This window comes from Oryzias latipes, chromosome 22, assembly GCF_002234675.1.
Source record: "Oryzias latipes chromosome 22, ASM223467v1".
NCBI lineage: Eukaryota > Metazoa > Chordata > Actinopteri > Beloniformes > Adrianichthyidae > Oryzias > Oryzias latipes.
In genome coordinates, this window is record NC_019880.2 from 14,834,382 (window position 1) to 14,856,732 (window position 22,351).

The 22,351-nt window shown below is 40.4% G+C and overlaps 2 protein-coding genes across 3 annotated transcripts; one reads left to right on the forward strand and one right to left on the reverse strand.

Moving 5' to 3' along the window:
• Positions 1–2,512: 2,512 nt before the first annotated feature.
• On the forward strand, positions 2,513–18,916 carry pak6 (p21 (RAC1) activated kinase 6). 2 transcript variants are annotated; one of them, XM_011490468.3, is made up of 9 exons: positions 2,513–2,954; positions 11,642–11,889; positions 13,174–13,833; positions 14,613–15,146; positions 15,288–15,421; positions 16,201–16,327; positions 16,406–16,531; positions 17,204–17,338; positions 17,497–18,916. In XM_011490468.3, the coding sequence occupies exons 2-9, from the start codon at positions 11,686–11,688 to the stop codon at positions 17,662–17,664; spliced, it is 2,088 nt and encodes a 695-aa protein (XP_011488770.1). In that variant the 5' UTR covers positions 2,513–2,954; positions 11,642–11,685; the 3' UTR covers positions 17,665–18,916. The 2 variants fall into 2 exon arrangements, with proteins under 2 accessions (XP_011488770.1, XP_020569204.1); XM_020713545.2 differs by lacking the exon at positions 2,513–2,954 and having other exon boundaries at positions 11,784–11,889; positions 13,114–13,833.
• Positions 18,917–18,963: 47 nt separating this feature from the next.
• ankrd63 (ankyrin repeat domain 63) lies at positions 18,964–21,654 on the reverse strand. Its single transcript, XM_004082613.4, has one exon. The coding sequence runs from the start codon at positions 20,920–20,922 to the stop codon at positions 19,315–19,317; it is 1,608 nt and encodes a 535-aa protein (XP_004082661.1). The 5' UTR covers positions 20,923–21,654; the 3' UTR covers positions 18,964–19,314.
• Between the last annotated feature and the right edge of the window lie 697 nt (positions 21,655–22,351).

Below are 22,351 nucleotides of genomic sequence, written 5' to 3' on the forward strand. Positions count from 1 at the left end.
TTAATATTATTTTATACAGTTATCTTTCTATTTTCTACACCAGCATCTGTTCTTCTCTTGATTCAAGTAATTGCAATAAATAATTGCATTTATTTCATCACACTTTTTTTTTTTTATAAATAAAAGTGATTTGAGTTTTTTTTTTTTAAGTGGTGCACACGTTTATATTTGTGAAATGCAATAAAAATCCATACATTAATAATCTATCAATACAAAGTTTATCAGTACGTTTTTGAGCAAACCTTTTTTTTTTATTAAAAATATTGAAGAAACATGCAGAATCACACTGTTGTAAGTTTTTTTTTTACACCTCTTTATTCAAATATTTGACAAATCACAATTTTAGTTTGTTCTGAGATAAAACAAAGAAATGTTAAAGAAAGAAATCTGTTTTTGTTATATTTTTAAATGATGATGGGTACAGAAAATGAAAGGGCATCCGTGTTGCATGCTGGGACAGAAGCACAACTTTGTTTGGAAGGTTTTCTCCCTTTCTGCTGTTACTTTACCTCTTTTTTGTTAAAATTGTTTAATGTAGAAAATAGGAAAATGGAGGAAAGGAAAAGAGGAGAAAAGATGCACAGATGTGGATTTCAGAAACCTTAATATTTCCGATTCATATTTAATAAGTTGTTTTTATGTTTTCCTCAAGTGCATCACAGATCTAACAAACATAATTATTTAATTTTTCCTGCAGTTGTTTTGTATTTGTGGTAACACAAAACATTAAATTCCTGTCATCTTCACTTGTGATTATTTTAGAACGCCTACATTAATATTTAACAACAAGAACAAAGCCAACTTATTGTCAGAATAATGGAACATAAACATTTTAGATTTAATTAAAATAATCAGTTAATAATGATATAATAAACCTATATAATTCTGCTTTATTTACTGATATGGATTGCCTTGTCAGAAATTGTACCACTAAGCATTTTGTTTACATTATAAAAACAAGTTAAAGAAACTGTATGATGTGGGAAAGGGGGAAGAATTACAGGAGTTATTTTATAGTCAAATAAATAAAGTATTTAAAAGTCTAAAAGAAATGCTAATCATATCACAATAAATCCCATGTTTTTTGCTTTATTAATACAGACACATTGAATAAAGGATAATGGAACAACAAGAAACTATTTTTGTTGCCTCATAAGATGATCCCTTGTGACAAATATTACAATTCTCATGCTTTCATCCCAACCTATAGGATAAGAAGAAATAGTATTCCGAAAGGCTTGATTAATGTCAAGACATCTTGACTTTTGCTCTATCTACCATCATAACCATATTTTTTATTTTGAAATATTTTTAACTATACCCAATTACCAATTGCAGTAGCACAATCATAAACATAAATTACATGGTGTGGTGCTGCTCAGGAAAAATGGATGCTCTAACATTTGCAGAAATCCATCTTAAAATCCTTTCAGAGTTTTATTAGTTAGGATTTTGACTTGTCAGTTATGTTGAAGGACTCAGCTCAGCTGGTTTGGGGAAATTAAATCCTTTTTGTGACAAGCATCAAGAATGGGGACATGTTACGAAACAGTTTTAGTAGTCTTCACAGCTCTGATCCCAAAATAACCACATCAAATATGCAAAGCAAGACAGTAAAATATAGCTGCACCAGCAAACATGAGCATCAGGATGATGACAACAAAGATTTTTGCTTCTTGGTGATTTACTGGAGCGCTTCCATTCCACCCTACCAACAGGAAATCGCCCCATTGCTTGCAGATTGGGGTATTTTCACATGACTTTGTTTTATTGGTTAGAAGGAACATCACGGTTCTAGTCTGTTCTTGCATCTTGGTAAATACTTTCATGTTGCATGCATGCCCTAAATCTGACTCACTCTTTGATGCAATTTCTGCACGACTTGACCCTAATACATCTTCCTGCTTTGAGTCTTGTCCTAGCAGCTCTATGAATTATTCAGGAAATGATTGTAGTGAAACGAAAGGGGAATGTTTTACTCGACTAATGATGCCAGATCTGGATGGAGGACAGAAGCAGCCAGTTGAAACTCATCTACAATGATTTTTGGGTCAAAAAAATAAAAAAATAAAACAAAAGAAAAGGTTGTGAGGCTGGGATGAGAATTGCTTTTTGAATAAAAGTGGTCCCACACCCCCTTTATGATCATCCGGATACAGCAACCCCCCCCTTTGCCATCTGCCATCCCTGACTGCCCCTCCATAGATATTGCATTTGACTGAACAGCAGCAAAGTGGGTGAAACAGCCCATGTGTTCTCATGTCACCCACATTGAGGGACGGTGGTGGTGGTGGGGTGGTGGGGGTGGGGGGCATCTCAGGTGATGAGATGTGGAGGAGCTGCCCTTGCCTAATAGTCACCGGAAACCAGCTTAACACGCACACACACGCAAAATGACATAAACACACACAGCTATCAGTTCTCCTGCAACCCAATGAGGGAATGGGAGGAGGCGGTGAAGGAGGGAAGTGATAAAGAGAGAGGGAGGTGGGAGGGGGTGTTTGTAAGAGACGGGCAAGCTTAAGAAGGAGAGAAAGAGGGAAGGGGGTGGATGGATGGAGCTATATGTGCTGGTGATATTCCCTTCTCCTGGATGCTGCCTTTCCTTTTCATGACTTTGTCCCTGCTTTCCACCGTGTCTGTAGGAGCAGACACCGGTACTCAGCGCAGCACTCAGCCACAGAGCCGGGGATGAATCAGCTCCAACAAAGAGCCTTTGAGATGGCAGCGTGTGCCTGGAGGGAGGAACGCATCAGGCTTTCCCAGGCAAGCGGCAGCCTGCAGTGTGCTCCTGCTTGAAAGCCAGCCCTCCTCGTCGTGGTGTGTGTGAGAGCGGTTTATGGCCGTGAGTGTGTGTCTGAATGTGAGTATATGAGTGTACAATAGTGTGTATGTGCACACTCCTGCTTCCAACCCCTCTTGGAGGAGAGCTCTCCTCTTCACTAGACAGAAAGGTAAGAAGGAATAACTGCTTTTTTTGTTTCTCCTCTAACAATGACTTGTACCTCCAGAGCCCTGCGTCCTCTCTTTCCACGATGAGTGGGGGTAAAGGTGGGAAGGGTAGGAATGAGATGTCATTGATAATAAGCGAGCTAGTGTACGCCTGACGTGAACCCATGGTGGAGGAAGAAAGAGATGCAAAGGCTGTGAGCAGAATGCAGCTCAGCCAGATGCAGATGAAAGGAGAAATGGAGAAAAAGGCACAGGCGAGTCGGATGCTGGAGGCTTCCAGTTATGGACCAGATCTCAGAAGAGATGATGCTCACCCTCCTCCTCACAATCTTCTTGCCTTTAAAAATGATCAAATACTATTAACATTTTCCTCTATCAATCACTTTTTGAAGATGATCGGTACTGCTTTATGCATTCTTGAGGGATGCTTCTTGTTTTTACGACCGTGTCCTCTAGTGAGTGCTTGTTTGAGAGTCTTTTGAAGAAGCTAAAAATAGTAACCTAAGAAAAAACAGTAGGAAACAGATATATGAGGTTTTTCTATGCAGTGGAACCTGTAGATTAAAAGTTTGCATTGATTTAAAAATTTCAAAACAGTGATCTGGACTCTTTGATGCTAATTAAGCCAAAGTAGGAAGATCTCTTCTCAGCGTAGGGTAAAGTTGGTTTGTAAAGTCTCTCTGTAAGTCTCTTTATTAAATGCAAAGTGTCAAGTGAAAATCAATCTAAGGGTAAGGTGTTTAAAGGAAGAGTATGGATTGCAGCTGCCGTCCAGAGCTTTGGCATCAACAATGGACTTCACTCTCACTGACAGCGTCACAACCAAAAACAGTTATTGATCCTGACTTTATAACGTCACCTGTTATCTGTGCACAGTCCCACCAACAGCAGGCAGGAGCTCTCTGCGGACGAGCCGAAATGTTTTATAGATTCTGTGGGATCAAAAATAGGCTGTAGGTTCTGTAAACCGCTAAGGATGATGTAACTTGAAGTAAAATCTGTGTTCATGACTGAGGAGGAAGAGGAGGCAACAAAGAAAAGCTGTCACATGAAGCTGAAAATCTGCTTTAATGAAGTTGGTGTGTCCAACATCTTCAAGATTTAGCTTTTTTTGTTTTTGTTTTTAAATATATTTTTTAAGAGGTTGCTTGGCGCTTCAGCTTATTGTTTTGCAGGCTCCCAATGACACATGAACTGTCAGGCAGCACAGACTGCAGAAGAAACAGACCCAATACTAACAGGACAAGAAGTGATAGCACCCTCTCAAATCCTGGTGAACACACCTGCAGAATTCACCGTCGTGTTCGGCAATGTTTGCATCATGCAGTGTTCGCACAGCGCATTCCTAATGTACCATCTTCCCAGGCTGTGCCTTATCAAGCTCCAAGTAAAAAAACAAAAAAGAGGACTTGCATGATAAAGTCCTTTTATCTGTGCTGTAAATATATAGCTCAGATCCACACTTAAAGAAAAACTATTTAAAAAGCAAATACCTCAGTGCTTTTTTCTTGATTTTGAATTACAAGTTCACTATTCAAATTGATTAACAATTCAACACTATTTAATTAAACATATTGTTGTTGCTTTTCATTTCCATCCAGTTTGGTTGTTAAAGTAAAGGAGTTAAAGATAACCAGTGATTGAAAGTGATTAAAAGACAGACCTTTCATGGAAAAATAAAGAATTTCCACATTAAAAAATCAATGAAGAATTGCATTTTCTGCTTGGACAGAAATTACAAAAAGAAAAATCAATACATGGATGTGATGAATCAATATTGCATTTTCTAATATCGATAAACCAAACCAACCATAAGCACTGTTGAAGCTAGATGCATTAATAAAAGTTGAAAATGCTGTATTTATTGTCAACCACTCAAAGTATGTGGGAGAGCCAAGAGGATCTTTAATTAAGTGGAGTGATGGTCAGTGCTGCGTGTCTGTTCAGACACTGTTCAGATTATAAAATGCAAACAGTTACATTGCATGAAGATACAAGCTGACCTGACGGCTTGTTTTTGTGTGAACATCCAGATCAGATAAAGATCCTGAGATGCTGCAGGAGTTGTTTTTACAGCATCACCATCAATATTTGTTTGTGGTCTGCAGCGCAGCGGCGGCTTTTAAGGTGCCGTTATGTCCTCAGAGCAGGAACAACAAACTAGTTTTCAATTTTCTCATCGAGTGGAATCAGTGTCATCATGTCAGGTGACAAGATGATGCATGCAGTGTATTGATGCAAGTGTGCACTGCTGAAGTCCCTTTTTCTGTCACCAGTTTACTATAGAAGACATGATGGATGAAGGATGCCAACAGCATCCATGTGCCTCCAGATGAGACCAAAACCGTAATGTTCACTGACAAATATGATCAGCATCCATTTTCTAAGTACTCTCTTCTGTTTCCCTGTGACAACAGCTGAGTGTTCATCCTCTCTTTGCCTCCACTCATCTGTCAATAAGAACACAGGAGAGGGGAGCAGCCTTTCACAAGATATCTGTCCTTGAAAAACTGCATATCGTTTGGCTCAGACATTGTACAAAGTGTGTATTTTCGAGTGCAGACACGCTTCACAACCACAGGATTTCTCCTACCTAGAAATAAAGTTAGCAAATACCAGACAAGCCTTCTGATCACGGCTTCTAACATTTCCTGCTTGCATGACTTCCTGCAAAGGTTTGAGGTAAAGCATGATGTTATTTCCAAGTACAGTGAGCTCTCCTTACGAGGGCCAGCTAAATCCCTTCACAGACAGAAGAGAACAGATACAATATGGATATTCTGCCATTTCTATCAGTGTTGTTTCATGCTATTTTCCTGAAACTTGCTCTCAGCTACATCCAGATTATTGCTACCAACAGATTATATTCTGTTACCAGTCTATAGCATCCATTTCATTTGCCCTTGGGTGTGCTCGACCTAAGGACCTTACCGCTTATAACAGATAGAGATACTTCAAAGACAACTGCTGTCATTTGAAAAAATTCAAACACAGCTATTCATTTTCTTTTGCTTCCTTCACTGGCTTTACCCCTGTGCTCTTTCCTTTATTTTCACTGAATGAAGTACAGATGTTTGGATGTTTTAGAATTTGTGGAAAACTGCTGACTGCTCAAAGGAAACAACAAAACATCAGCACCGTCAACTAACTGCCAAAACTTTTAAATTAACTGACCATGATTTGATTAATGGTGAAGATTTGATTCTTTGTTTATGTTTTTTAAAAACCCACTGATAACAATTTTTGTGTTTTTGGTGTTTTAAGCGCGTTTTTGTGGCATTTTGTCATAGTGGAGGACATGCAGTAGTTAAAGAAAATTAAGCTTAAAATTGCATTTCTCTTTTTTTCTTCAAATTGTTGTGAAACAGGAGCAGACGCCAAAAAAAAAAGCAGTTGGAAAAAGCTTGTAAATGTGATGAACACGTTATTACGCCAAACCACAAGCTCTCTGCTCCTCTCTATTTGGATGCGTCCACTTGCAGACAAACAGATCCATGTACGTCTTTGTTTTCCTTGTCTGAGCTGGAATCTGACTCACTGTACGGCTGGATAGCTCCAATATTGCTCGCCATTTTTGTTGCACCAGTAATGTTAGGTTGGGGTTGTGAGGGGTTGTAAGCTAGCAGGAGAGAGTCTAAACAAAGGGATGATGGGAAGGGAGCAGGCTTACTCCACGCCAACAGTCCCACCCACAACTCAGAGGTGACTACTACTGCTGCTCTGCAGAAACTATGTCCTAGAAAAACGACACAGGTCTTTTTTATTTAGTCGGAAAACAGCATAATCATAGTTAAAAGACCACTTTACGATAGAGGGGGTAGTGGGACTTTAAGTCTACTGTGGAACATCAGATCACCAAAGCAAAATATGCATTGCAGCACCTTGTTTTCCCTGTCTATGGATGCGGCCTGTTATTTCCTTTTTGGAATCCATGCCCGTCAAGGCCATTCCGAAGAGAAATTAGACATGAGCTAAATCCCAAACCATGCTCAGATCAGTTATCTCCTGTGCCTTGCACTTTTTATGCTTTTTAATAAAACCTGTATGCTCAAATCTGGAAGTCTTTGCTACCCCTCTAAAATGAAGCATCATTTCAAAAAAGGACAAAATAATGATGGAAGAACAATCTCTAAGCCCTTCATGCTTAATCTTAAAGCACCACAGAACAACATTTATGTTTTTTATCCTGTTATATGAAACAGTGTCTATGCAGCTCCTGTGATTCTGTAGAGCAGGATTATTGTTAGACGTGCATTTATGAACAACAAAAAAAGAGGATATCTACCATTTCTCGTCCTCACCTCACTGTTTGACATGAATCTAGCACAAAATAAACAGGCGTGTGGTACTAGAGAGGAGAGGGGGATGATGTGTACTAAAATTAGATCACTGAAGGGCTGAATAAAATACTAATCCTGCAAGCACAGTCACCTGCACATTTGCTACATTTCTGCACGCACGCCAACAAAAAAAAAAAAAAAAAGGGAAAGGAGCAGAAATCAGGGCAGATAAAAAAATCATCATGGCCCGCAGCTCTAACATTGAGCAAATCCAGTATCTTTTATCTCTCAATCTCCTCCCACTCAACCACAACTCCTGCTCAGGGTGATTTAAACATGAGAGGAAGGCATGGCGTGTTGTCCGCGGGAAGCATATGGATTGCCCGGGTAAATGACTGCATCATATGAGTGGCCAAGGTGAAGAAGCTCCATCTAGTCTGGGGTAAGGCTTGGACATTTAAACTTGGATTGAGTTGGGAGAATATTGGGGAAAGTTGGGTTTATTTACAGTTTTTTTATCAATCCTTTCGCGCTTTTTGTGAACGAATTGCTTTTTAGCTTTCAGTCATTTGGATCTCACTTTTTTGGTTGCTGCAGCGCAAAATTGGGCAAATGAAATAGTGCTGCCCTTAGCAGATTTTTTCAGATGATCTCATCTTCTCTGGCTCTTTGTATTCCTGACGGCAACTAAGCAGTTGAGTTTTGCCTCAGCACTTTGATGGATTCAACATAAACCAGTGAGGCACAGGGTCAGGTCCCAGCTGTTTTGAGGGATGTGACCTGAAAGCTGGATTATACGCCGCACAAATTCAGTGGGCAATCCAACCAGGGAAGAAATCAATGAAGTGCCGTGATCAAAACTGTCAGAGGCATGACTGAGTCTAAGAGGTCATGATGGGGTCAGATGCATGTGATTAAACCTTGTAAATCAATAAACTCATCAACTTCTGAATTTGTTCTGTTGTCTGTGTGTACACAGACTTGAGTCGTTGAATCATCTTCACATTTTAGAGACATAAACCATCTTGCCCATTAATATTGGTAGCATCTTATTGGTGACAGTACAGGACTGTAGCTTGCATTTTCTCTCCAGCAAATATCGATTCAACTGTTTGTAAAGGATTACTTGAGTGTTAATGTGTAAATATTTGTTCATGCAATGCCAGGATCTCCTCCCTGAACAGCAAGCTAAGCAGATACCTGCATGTGAAACAGAGAGGGGGGAAAAAGATAGCAATCTTTGCTTTGCAGTCTGTTTTCTCTGGTTTTCCTCTTTTTTTGTAACAGGGAATTGGTGGTTAAAAGCTTTCCCGTGTTTGTGGAAATGAAAATGCTCCCACATACTCCCAGGTCTGAGCTGCGGCTCCTCTTCTCCCACCATAATGTCCCTGTCGGATAGAATTAACATCTTACCCGGCATCAAAATTTGTACATGGGGAGAGCACAGAGTGATACATTTATGCAACACTTAACATATTAGCCTTGTGGTTGAATTATCCTTGGAGGGTGACACATCTCTCTGAGCAGGACCCCCACCCCTCTTTCTCTACACTGAAACGGCGCTTGGCTCATGTGATTGGTGGTCCTGACCTTGCTCTACCCTCTAGTGATGCAGCAGGGTGAATGGCATGTGTTAGTCACCGGCATATCTCACAACAGGCTCCACTGACACAGATTAGCGACATGTTGGTCTTAGGGTTCAAAGTGCTAAGAGGAAAGGTTGCGACTTGATCACATACTGGGTCGAGGAGGGATGCAAAACTCATTAAGGAGTGCATTGGGAGGGTGTCACTGAGCCTAAATCTCTTCTGGGACACAGGTCCCCTGTGGCTCTTCAGCTTGTAAAGGCCTGCATTAAAAAAGGAAAACCAGCATTTTACACATTACATAAATTATCTTAACTTTATATATATATATATATATATATATATATATATATATATATATATATATATATATATATATATATATATAATATATATATATATATATATATATATATGTATGTATAGACACTTTAACAATTTAGTGACTTCAAACTAAACATCTAATGTTTTAAAGGGCTTCTACTTTATTTCCCACATGAATGGAGGGCAAAAAGTGGCAAAACCCAATGAAAATCAATTACATTTTTTTTACTTCATCTGCTTCCCACTATCAGCAGTTGCCTCAGAGACGTAATTTACGCATTCATTAAAAATATTGTTTTACACCAGATGCCTTTTCTTGCAAAATGTGACAAAGTGAACCTAGAATTGAACCTGCTGAATTTAAATTCCTTCACAGTAGCGTTTAAAAATAAAATGTAATAATGATAAAACAACAGGAGTTGTAAACAAAGCTCATAAACGTCTTATTTTGTAGCTAACCAAGCTGTGTAAGTAAAGGGTTAGGTGTAAAGTTAAAATTCAACTATTTCCGTTATTTATTAATTAATAATACAGATTTTAGACACATATGTAGCCGTTTTAAACATGTGCAGAATATTTTCTAAAATGGAAATGTTAATGCTATATCATTGTGCTGTGCTATTATTATTTGCTTTGTCAAAGGATTGTGATGAAGCAGATAATAAAATACTTTATATATTTATTTTAAAACAATTAATTAACTTTATTTAATCATTTGGGATGTTGTTAGTGTTTTCTAGACATTTTAAATGCCTATAAGTGAATAATTAATCTGCAATGACCCATACAGTTATTATACTCAATGATTAATTTAACTATTTTTGTCACTTTTGATCTTCTATACAAAAAACGTGTTGCAGCAAAAAGATTTACGTCAGTTTATGAGAAAGTCTCTTTTGGCAGCATAAGACCCTCACTTTTCAGACTTCAGTCAATTTTTTTTTTACTGTTTGACTGTGACATACTCAACCACAACTATTTTTTTTTTGTTTTAAATGAACAGCATCAGGCAAAGCTTGTCTTCATCTTAAATATGGGTCTTGTTGTTTTATCACCTAGACAACAGTGAATCCTGTTACTATTTGGTGAGAGTGAATATTGTGACAATAAGAGAGAATTTATGAACCAAGACCCTGGACAAAGTTCCAATCCAGAATGAACAATTAGAGGTGTGTGTGCATTAATGCAAGCTACTTAAAGCTGTATCCATAATCATCTTAAGATTTATATGCGGGTGGTTATCTCATCGTACAGCTTTCTTGCTAAGCAAATTAAATGAGCTGTATTTAATTATTTCCCTCCAGTAGAATGGAAAGTGAAGCTGCACTCACAGTAAACCTGGATTGGTGGCTTGGTGAAGATTAAGTGGTTGCCCTCCCTGAAATCAAGGGCATACAAGCTACTAATTAGGATATGAAAAGCTTGTGGAGGAAGCTATAAAGGATAGCTTCCCACAACATTTTTTGTTTGTATATACACATATGTGTGAGTGCTTTTTTTTTCATTTTGTAAATGCACAGAAAGCCTTTGGGTGCTGGTCAGCCCAACCGTGTGCTCATCCGTAAAAGGACACAAAACGAATAAGCTCTAATTGACCCGATATCCTTCATTACACATGTGCTTACAAATCCATCCAATATCCTTGAAGCTGTTTTCAACTAATCAAGCATGGGACAGCCAGCAGGACACAGAAACAGCCAAATTCTGTTTGCATTGTCTGCAATGCACAAGAAACTTGCTGGTTTTAAAGGAGAAAGATTGTATTCGTAATCTGCATGTAATAACAGTACAATCTGGGGTGTTACAATCGATTTTAACAATGATTCGATTCGTATCATAATTTATTGTTGACAATCTATGTAATTCATAGTTGATATTGGTTCATTTTGAACGATCAGATCCACAGACCTAAAATCGACCAAGGATATCTTTAGCCAGAAATCCAACCTTTGTGACTCAGAGATAAATACCTGGGTTCTGAACAGTGCAGGTGGAGTTTTCCAGATTCCTTGTATTTCTTGCAAAATATTCGAGTGTAAATTTAATGTGTGTACAAACAAACAAGTGAACAAGAATTAATGTCAAATCCATTCACATTTTTGCTTCATAAAGTTCAGCCCACTGCTGGTTTTCCACATCACAATAATCCAAAGGGGAATATTATTAGAACATTCTACCAAACTTTATGGTCACATTTCTTTGCATACTTTATTCAAAGTGTTTCCACACATTGGACTGTAATGATGGCTTGATCATTTTTTACTGCCATCACGTGTGTGTTATCTGCTGTGATGCACTTGGTCGTTTTTACGTCACAGTAAAACAAACCTTCCGTCCCTGAATCCAAAGGGTTTTTTCTAATATCGACATAATCAATTTGTTTGTATTTCAGAATAGTATAGGTTGATTCATTTTGATTATCAACTTGCGTCAGACGGATCGATCTGATTGGATCTCTTTTGCATTTCTTTTAATCAGAATGTTTTTTTTTCTCAACAGGGAGATTTTGAGGCTGGCGAGCAGCTGTCCTTGTAGACCTAAAAATGTTTCGCAAGAAAAAAAAGAAGAGGCCTGAGATATCAGCGCCAAAGAACTTTGAGCACCGCGTCCACACCTCATTCGATGCCAAAAGAGGCTGCTTTGTCGGCCTGCCGACCCAATGGCAAAGCCTGATAGAAAACCTCCGCAGACCCAAACCCATGGTGGACCCCTCCAGGATCACAGAAGTAGAGCTGAGACCAAAAAAGGTAATTTTTGTTCTCTGTCCTTTATTTGAACTGAATTGATGAGTGGCAGAGCATTCGGGACGCAGTCTGGCAAGAGCTGAAACTCCAAATCAGAGACAAATAAAAGCGTGCTGCCAGTTTGATCATTTCAGTGATACTGAGCTATTCTGCTGTCTCAGAAAACGCCATAATCCCCTGATGACAGCGTAGAATTACTGCTGCTCTCCCCATCTTGTTGCTCTCTTATCTATCACGGGGCTTGGCTAATGACTGCTGTGTACACTAACTGTACAATGCCGGGGACCATAAGATTTATTACTGCATGCAGGCAATTAATAACAGTACAGGGTGCCTTCCCACAGATGTCAAATAAAAAGTGCAGGTACAGCAAAGGAAATGCCTGTGAGTGATTCAGCCTGCAGATCAGGGTTTCCGCGCTTCACAGAGCGCACCGTCGATTCTTTTTATGGCCCTCCAGAAAAATAAAAAACTGCACGATGTGATGGCGATTAGTGCTGTGTAACATGAGAACTACTGAACCAGCATTTAGGTCAGATTTATAGTTTTTGGAGGTGTCATCAATATACTGGGGGCATGCACTGCAAAAAGGCCTCAAACAAACACATGGAGAAATGTGCCGTAACAGAAAAGCTCTGTGACAAAAGCAAGATTTGTTTGGTTTCATTTGGAAAAGGACACTGAGAAAGGGTTTCTAAACAGACAGGGTTGTTGTTTTAAACAAATTGTAGCATGCTTTAAACGAGCAAACATTCCCATGGCCATTATCACCTGCCAACCTCTCCTGTCACAGAGGTGCCACAGTAGCCGGGATGTCATTTGACCTCCATCCCCTTTGTGGATGTAATGGCTTTGAGCCACAGAAACAAGAGAGGCCGTTGACTGACTGTGAACTGAACATGACTCTACCTCGAGACTAATAAGCCTCCGTGAATTCAGTCTTACTGTTTTGGCAAAACATCTAAGGCTTGTCTGATCATTTTATGTCAGGGCAGGTTTGGGCTTTTTGCATGCCTGCCAAATGTTCATAATACTTCAAAGATCTTGAAAGGAGTTATCAGGAATATCTAGAGCAGCCATAAAGGCTCCGTCTATGCTATGAGTGTGTGTCAGTGTATTGTGAGCCACTGTCTTTGAGGAATGACAAGTATGTCCTTTACACATTCCCCAGTTTAAATTTAACTCGCCTCTGAGCAATAATTATGTCATTCTTCTTCTCCCCTTTAGCCTGATATCTCTATTTAATGCAATGGTGGCTATCAGAGTGTGATGAATCTCTCCTTTCAGACCATAGTACGTGGGAGCATGATTGGTCACGGAGACTACATCGCAGCCATGATCAATGACATGAGCCGTCTCTCTGTGACCAGCTCCAACTCTCTGAGGAAGAGTAGCCCATCGGCCAGGAAGAGAGCTCAGTCTCTGGGAAGGCTTGGAGAGGTGAATGAGGGAGACGTCTATCAGTATGAGGGTCTGACGCAAGACGACGATGAAGACGATGACGATGGAGATCAGGACCATTGGAGGGAAAAAGCCAGGAATATCCACAGTGAGACAAACACCCCTTACTTGGGCATGAAGAAGAGCATCACTCTGCAGCCAAATGGAATTTTGCCAAAGGCCACATCCACCTATGAAGTTGGAGTAAGCTCTAGGGAAGGACCTTCTTTGCAGTCTCAGAGCATCCCACCACCAAGTCAAGGGGGTTTTATGAGTGGGGAGGTAGGGAGTCCTCAGGAAAGAGTGCTTTGGAAAAGAGATTTCCAGCTGCCCAGGGGACTACCACCAAATCAGAGACCTGTAGCTTGTTTCTACACCCCTGTGATGAGTGTGCAGCAGGCGTATGGAGATCAAGGAGCGGTCACTGCAGAACTACGCCCCAACCTACCAATGTACATGCATCCACAAAACAGCCCAGGCAGGCCTTTCTCCTCCTATGACCTAAAAGTAAGTATATTTTGTGGTATTTAAATGTTTCATTGTTAAATTATCTATAGAACAAACAATATGTCCCTTTGTATATAAGATGTATCAAGTAATTTATTAATGATTTGATAAATGACTTGACACGCTTATTGATGGTTTCAATAAATGTGTCAAGTGTCGTTTATTGAAATAATCAGAAACTCGTTTGACGACGAGGTTAAGACATGTCAGTGAGAAAAAGTTTTGACTGGTTTTAGGAGAACATGTATAAACAAAATTAAGATTAAAACAGAATTTCTGATAATTTCTTTATTCAAATCATGTTGATTCAGGAGCCGGCGAAAAATGCTGTTGGAAAAGCCTGTAGCTGTGACGAAGGTGCTATAGTTGGCGTGCCACAAACTTCCTGCTCCACTCCATTCTGACGCATTTACTAGCAGAAAATAGTTCCATCTACGTCTTTATTTTCCTCGTCTGAGCTGGCATCTGATCAAAAACTGTACGGCTGGATACTTCCAATATTGCTCACAATTTTTGCTGCATCAGTAATGGGGTTATGAGATGCTGTAAACTAGTAAGAGAGAGCGTTAACTAAGGGGAGATGGGAAATGACTGTCCACAACTCAGGGGTGTATTTCTGATGAACTACTGCCACTTTATGGAGTGGAACTTTAAGCTCCATCTTTCTTTTGGTGAGGTGGAGCAGGAGCAGATGCAGGCAGAAGGGAATTTGCATGCAGGTTTAAGAGGGTTGTGTGCCTTAATCTTCCTTCTACACTCTATCTTCTGTGATTCTTCAGGCGGAGTCAACTGTGAGGTACCACTCTGGTTTTTTGCCCACTGGCACTAGCAGTCCTCTGGTTGGAGGAATCAGGCCTCAGCGGACGGTGCGTTCTTCAGCCAGCTACACTCTAGGTCTTTCTCCTAACATGGGTCTGAGGCCTAGTGGACCAGAGCCTTTTCTTAGACACTCTGGATGCCCAAACCCTCCTTACCCCCGACAGGACAGTCCTTCCCAGCCCCGACCTTCCCCCACAGGTTCATTAGCCACCAGTCCTCCAGGTACTTGCTCCCCTGCCTTTAGGCCACCTCAACACCCCTCACCCAGACCGCCCCCAGACCCACCCAAGGTGACACACGAACAGTTCAAGGCAGCTTTGCAGATGGTGGTTGACAAGGGTGACCCAAGGACTTATCTGGAGAACTTTGTGAAGATTGGAGAGGGGTCAACAGGGGTGGTGTGCATTGCTACAGAAAAGCACACAGGAAGGCAAGTGGCGGTGAAGATGATGGACCTGCGGCGACAGCAAAGACGGGAGCTGCTCTTCAATGAGGTTCGGGAACTAGTTGAAGTACACATTTGCCATTTTCAGAACCACTTATTACTTTTTTTTAAATTAACCTTCAGCCCCAGATTTGTTAACTAACAGCAGAGCACCGAATCATTCATGATGTTAAAATTATTATTCTTACAGGTGGTCATCATGAGGGATTATCAGCACAAGAACGTGGTGGAAATGTTCAAGTCTGCCCTGGTAGAGGAGGAACTTTGGGTAATCATGGAGTACCTGCAGGGTGGAGCGCTAACCAACATTGTGTCTGAAACCAGGTAAGACCATGATAGTGAAAGTTTCCCAAAAAATTGCCAATCTTGTCCACTGTGCACTTCATTTCTAATAACCACATTTACCACAAGGGGGTAGTATTGGCTGCAAAGTCATCTGTAGATGAATCTGCTGTGTGTGACACACCAGATGAAAACCTGGTTTGACAACTGAGATCCAGTCTTTGTCTGTTCACCATAATATAACTAACATTTGCAACACAAGACCACATCTATAGGCTAACGTCAAGGTTTAATGTCCTATCTTAGTATTATAAAATCATTTCTGCAAAGCTAGCTCAAAAATAACACAACTGTACTTGCCAAGAATATTATAGCCAGAAAAACAAGAAACTTGCTGTCTTGTAGTTTGTTTACTGACTAAACTAAGATGCTACAGACAGTTTAGGCGCATTTAAAAAATTTCATTATAAACAATATATTTTTTTTTGTATTGAGAGGTTTTTTTCTTCACATTTGTTTTCCTTTATCCTGATTTTCAGAGACCCCCTTTGTTTCTTTCTACTTCTAACTGGCCTTTTACCTTCTGTCTGAGTTTCTTGTTTATTTGACGCTCAGAATCAGAATCCCATTAACATCAGAAAAGGAATGTCTATTCGTCATTCTATTGAGTGGGAGTCATTGTTCTGAACCTTGCGCCCTTTGTCGGTGCCTATAGTGTTCAGTGATTCATAAATTTCAGCCTGCGACTAGTAATGGAAATGTGTGAATTGTACATGTGAAATCAGTGTGTGTGCTCGTTAAAAATGTGTGTGTTTCTGCAGGCTGAGTGAGGAGCAGATTGCCACAGTATGTGAAGCAGTTCTGCAGGCTCTGGCCTACCTCCACTCGCAGGGAGTCATTCACAGAGACATCAAGAGTGACTCTATATTACTCACACTGGACGGAAGGGTAAGAGACTATGTCCTTTTTCTTCCTTCCTTCCTGTCTTCCTTTTTTTTAAATCATGTATTTCATTTTATGTATTAGGTGAAGCTGTCAGACTTTGGCTTTTGTGCTCAAATCAGTAAGGATATCCCTAAGAGGAAATCCTTAGTGGGGACTCCTTACTGGATGGCTCCGGAGGTTATCTCCAAATCGCCATATGGCACTGAGGTGAGAAGGCCCATATTCAGCTGTTACACAGAACAACACTGGGGAACACTGTTGGGATGCAGCAGAGCTGTGTAGTAACAAGTTACATTTAATCATCTACTCCAGCAGCATTTTGTGATACCTTGACTCACATTAGAAGTTTTTCTGATCCGCATTGTTTCCCTTTACTCAAGCACATAAAAAAAGTATTCATACTAAGTCAGCTGCGTTTTCCCTGTTTCTTTTTTTTATTAATTAAAAATTGTTTTGCTTTAATACTTCACAGTCAAATGAGAGAACGAAGATAGGGGTGCTTTGAAAAAGCAAAAATGAATAAATAAATACAATAAAAAGAGCCCTAAAACTGAAGAGACTGTGTTAAATCTTGAATAAAAGAAAAAAAGATTTATGTATCAGATGTTGGACAGTTCATGTTTGAAAACATGCGATATCAGATAAATCTCAGTATTGTGACTCATCGATTGATTCTATGCATCAGTGAAGAAACCTGCTACCAAGAAAATATGAGCAAGAAATATTGCGTTAATTAAAATATTGCCATCTGGAAATACCAGCTTTGTCCAATGATTTTTTTTCAATTGTCCATAAGTTTTAAAATCTCCAAAATTCTCCAAAATATAACTTTGTTTTTTACCCGTGTCCCACTGAAAAGCTCTTTTCTCTGTGCCTCAGGTTGATGTGTGGTCGATGGGTATCATGGTGGTTGAGATGGTGGATGGAGAGCCCCCGTATTTCAGTGAAACTCCTGTGGCAGCAATGAAGAGGCTCAGAGATGAGCAAGCTCCAACAGTCCGAAACATCAGCCAGGTATAAGAAGGGTCACTTACAGAACTTCTTCATGTGAGCATGCATTTTCATGTACGCATTGCTTCAGAAAATAGGTTTGGTGTGATGAGTGCTACTGTCTGAAACAGCAAATTCAGTCAAATGTTGAAGTTGAATGCACCTATTGCTCTGTGATCCAGGTCTCTCCAGTTTTAAAGCACTTCTTGGACCGTATGCTAACTCGAGACCCCCTTGAGAGAGCCAGCGCCACTGATTTGCTGGAGCACCCCTTCCTGCTGCAGAGCGGCTCACCGCAGTGTCTGGTCCCACTGGTGGAGCAGTATCGCAAGCGCATGTCTCGTTGCTGACCGCGCACAGCCTCTTACATCAAACTTCAGCCTGGCCTGCCTCAGACGAGCGTAGGTTCTAGTTCTTCTAGAACCAGCAAAATGGGCTATCAGCTCCAGAGAAGCAAACCCCGGCGGCATTTTGCAGCATGAGCGACGGCAGTTGACAGATATGGCTGACAAGGTCCAAAGCCCGTCAGACACCCTTTCAGGAGTGAGTTGAAGGCGGCATGCAAGTCTTCACCTTTCAGCTGAGTTTGACCAGAACACGGATCCCCTTTTGTAACATTTTGTGCAACTCACCACAAGACAACATGGTGCATACACTGACAGCAAAAATCAATAATCCTTTTAAATATATGAACCAAACCCATGCTAGTCTAAAAATCCTAGATAGTGTTGTTAGTGGGCTCCGTTGCCAGCAGTGTGTGCTTTTAAAGCTGGTATTAGGGGCAAAAACATGATAGGCCATTGTGAGAGTCTAGCTACCCTTTATGCACACTCACTAGAGAATAAACTGACTGAAACACTCTCTTTGCATGGCCAAATGGAGGCACACCTGGCCTGATGTGAATGCTTGAATACATACCTAACTGGGATGTGAAAGACAATTCTCTCCTATTAGCATAATAAATGGGTAGGTAAAAGCCCAGCTGCTACTGTTAGGCTACTGGAAATATCCCCAGTACCGTGTTCTTTTTATATATATATATATAAATATATTTATTCTTTATTTTCATAGGACATTATTGGTTGTTTGTATAATGTGAAGTTGTAAATAAGGCTTCATAATTAAGTATGGACTTGAATTGACCGTGTAAATAAAATGACAGGCTGCTGAGTCTGTGCACCGGCTGATTTGCAGCGGTAAATTATATAAAAATTATTTTGAAATGTTAATTTTATTCACTGAAATGTGAGTGCATTGATGTGCGTGTGTGCGTGAGGGCACAGGTGTGGAGACTTTATTTCTGATTTTACCCTCTGTGAATTGTGACAGATTTTTTTTTTTTTTGGGGGGGGGTCACTGCTGAGGATGATGTCTTTAACTGCATTTGCATTGGTTTGCTTAGATAAAGCACACAGGTCTAGCATGTAATGCTGCAGGACACAAAACAACTGAGAAACACTTTTGCACATAGTCTTTGTATTCTCACACGGAAATGTGTCGAAACCTTTCATGTCTTTCTATTTCTACGTGGATCACTCATGAACAAGAGAATAACACAGTTTAATTTTGTATAAATCAATAAATAATGTGTATTGAAATGAACCATTTATACATATATTTTTAATTATTCACACAAATACAACCCCAAATGCTTTTTTAATTGTCTTTATTTGATGTTTTGCATTAATACACAATGAATATCTTGAGCAAAATACAGTTTATTTTGAAGACATAGGAGCAATATTAAAAGCTTCCAGGGAATATGAATCTTGTATGTGTTTAAAATGATATTTTATTAATTAGACAGACTGATTTGGTGACATTTAAGGATTTTAAATGTAGAACTCATCGATATAAAACAAGAATTGAAGAAGTATTTAAATTTGTTAATCTTATAAATAGATAAACAGAGAGCAACAAAGCCGACCAAGCACACAAACTGCAATTTTATAAACAAAAGTAATAACATTAACAACATTGTCTGCTGTCGGGTCCTGAACTTAATCAAGGGTGTACTGAGATGAGTAGCTCTCAAACTCACATTTCACAACGCTGATGCTGTCAGCGCTCGGCTGACTGTTCACCTGCTGCTGTGTGTGGGAAAGAGGGAAGGTATCAGAGCGAGACATCTGACCTCTGCCTTTTGTGGAGGCAGATGAACAGTCTAACACCATCCTCATGAAATCTGGTGCAGTAAACCGGCGCAGCAGCCGGGTCCCCAGGCCCACGAACCCTGCTGTCTGGTTCGGGATCTTCTGTGCCTCCATCTCTGCCCTGGCGGAAAGCAGCTTGTTGTGTCTTGTAGTCGAGCCAAGGCTCCCCCTCTTCTGCTGCTCTTTTCTGTTTGACGGAGCCGTGTCACCGGCCTCAGTGTTCTGTGATTTGACATTTGTATGGAGGGCTTTCACTGGCTGACCCTTGCTGTTTAAAACAGGTTTTGGCACTGGGATAGTTTTGTTGCAGTCATTTGTCAGGCCCCGAGTGTTCCCTTGACAGTCCATCTTGTTTATCAGGCATCGCTCATCCTGGAGCGAGGCTCTCTTCAATTTGCTGGCTGACAGGCTCATGTCACGCACATCACCCTGATAGGACTGCTTTCTGCTGCTCACAATGTCCAGGTTAAATGACTTTGCTTTTCCCCAGTGAGGGAAACATTCAGGTACTTGCTCTGGGAGCTTAGCATCCTGGCTGACATCTTTTTGCTTTGGCTCAGGAAAAGAGTTTGGGATTTTCTGCCCCCTCAGCTCTCTAAACTGGCGGTTTTGCAGCTGTTTGGCAGTAAAGAGAATGGCGTGATCCCCCTCATTCTGGCTCTTCTCAAGCTGAGGAGACAAATCCCAACTATGGTCATGATTGTCCTCTTGAGATTGGCTTCTGGGACATCTGAATCGGCTCCACAGTCCACTGCCATCTCCAATTTTCATCTGTCTTTGAAATACACTTGGCAGCTTGTCCTCATTTGTCAGTGGTTTGGAGAACCTCTCCAAGACATGCCTAGGGAGCTTGTTGGGTAAACGGGTTTCTCCTTCAACAGCAGCGCTGAAATCAACAAGTGGATCATCTCTGCTAAACTTCCTGCAAGGAAAGTTTAAAATCTGTACACACTGATTGTGTCCAAAAAAGTTGGCCACCTCAATGGCTGAGTGTCCCGCGTTATTGGTTCTGTCCAGCCTCAATCCCAGTCTTTTGAAAGCCCTGATCAGGAACTCCAGAACCTGGCTGTGTCCAGAGAAGGCAGCATACATTAGAGCGCTGTTACCCCAAGCATCAGAGACGTCTGGATCAGCATTGAACTGCACAAGAAGTTTGACCACATCCAGGTGACCCATCTCACAGGCATGGCTGAGGGCTGTGCGGCCGTCCTCATCCTGACAGTTGACATCTGCCCCTTTCTCCAGCAGCAGCCGGATGAACTTGGCTCTTGTTCCGGGATCTTGAAGGCAGGCGGCACACATGAGCAGTGTGCGGCTGTTTTCTGTCTTGGAATTGATGATACGCCCGTCTAAGGCGTCCAAGATGAAGCGTGCAAGATGGACTTTGCCACCCTGCATGGCATCCAGGAAAGTCTTGGTACCGGAGCCGTGACCTAAGTCTTTTGGCCGCATCATTCTCGAACTTGTAAAGCTGATCCAGCAAGTGGCGAGAGGACACTGACTGTCTAAGGTTCTCTGTGATGACAGTGACTGCACTTAACTCAGAGTAAGACTCAGAGAGGAGCTGGCAGTGTTTTTATACCTCCCTCTCCGCATGCCCTCCCCACGTTGCCAAGGAAACAAACGTCTGAGGACCATTATGCAGTGGCAGCATCCATTCAACCCAAGCACTCTTTGCCTGGAGAGAAATATGTGCTATTTGAACAGAATAATTACTCAAGGAGAAAAACAGACACTGTTTTTCATTCCAGATCTAACATGACACTTCAATGCACCATTTTACATGCACCTTATTTAGTTTTAAGATAAACCAATGAATAAATGATTTCCAGTAGAGATAAAAGCACAATTGTATGGCTCAAGTAAAATGTGAACCTGTCCTTTGCTATGTCCAATTTGAATTCAAGACAAAATTGTTAAGAGGTTTAAAGTAAGACTGACAGGTCGAAGGGTTCACTTCAGCGAGAGAAAGCAAAAGGGAAAAAAATGAACACGTGCCTGTTATTATTTTTTTTCACAGCATGTCCTTGAGATCTTTCTTTGTCCTGTTTTTTTCTTTCCATTTTATATTGCTTCAGCCACAAATCCTCCTGCAGTAAATCTAAGTGAAAAGCATTTTTTAGACTTTTTTCTTTCTGACTTTTTCAGGAAGGATTGCTGTCAAAATAAAGGTTTCTGTGATAATATCACATTTTATTCATTTGAATAAGGTTTTCTGACAGTGAAAAAATTTTGCTTGACATAATTTGCTGACAGCCTCCTATTTCAGTTGAAGGTCTGCGACATAGAGCCCACACACTCTCTTACATCCCACATAGGACCACAGTTTAATTTTAATTGCTAATATAAATCACAACAGGACTAAAACTGTGCCAACCAGAGGCGACAGAAATATAACCTGTTATTTACTCTGTTCACCAGTCACTATGCAGCTTCATCAAAGCCTCAGCAGGTTTTTTAATGCGGCACTGAGAGCCATGTGCTCATCCAAATGTGGCTCATCAATTTCTAGAGGGATACTTTCTCTCAAGGCATTCTCCACATATAATTTTATTGCTTTTTGAAAGCCTTCGTGTGAAATGCTTTATTCTTTATTTTATCATCTTAAAAGTAACATTTTTTGATGCCATAGGAAGAAATGCTTCATTTGCATTCTTCTGCTTTTGAAGTAAAAGTTGAATATAATAAAAAATGGGTTATATGGTTTTATTTCTTTTTTTTCCTGCTGATTGTTAGTGTCAAAACTGACTTGGTCCCTTGGAAAAATAAAACGTTGATATGGTTTGAGAAGGGGCAACCAATTGCAGAGTCATAGGAAGGTGCGGAAATGAAAGAACTGTCGTAACTAGCTCTCAAAAAAGGTCACATTTGTTGTGAAGAACAG

Bases quoted from the DNA above. Each gene is read 5' to 3' on its own strand.
- pak6 (XM_011490468.3), top strand. From the start codon at position 11,686: ATGTTTCGCAAGAAAAAAAAGAAGAGGCCTGAGATATCAGCGCCAAAG. The intron at 13,834-14,612 runs GTAAGTATATTT...GTGATTCTTCAG, and splicing joins TCTCCTCCTATGACCTAAAA to GCGGAGTCAACTGTGAGGTA. The intron at 15,422-16,200 runs GTAAGACCATGA...GTGTTTCTGCAG, and splicing joins AACATTGTGTCTGAAACCAG to GCTGAGTGAGGAGCAGATTG.
- ankrd63 (XM_004082613.4), bottom strand. From the start codon at position 20,922: ATGATGCGGCCAAAAGACTTAGGTCACGGCTCCGGTACCAAGACTTTC.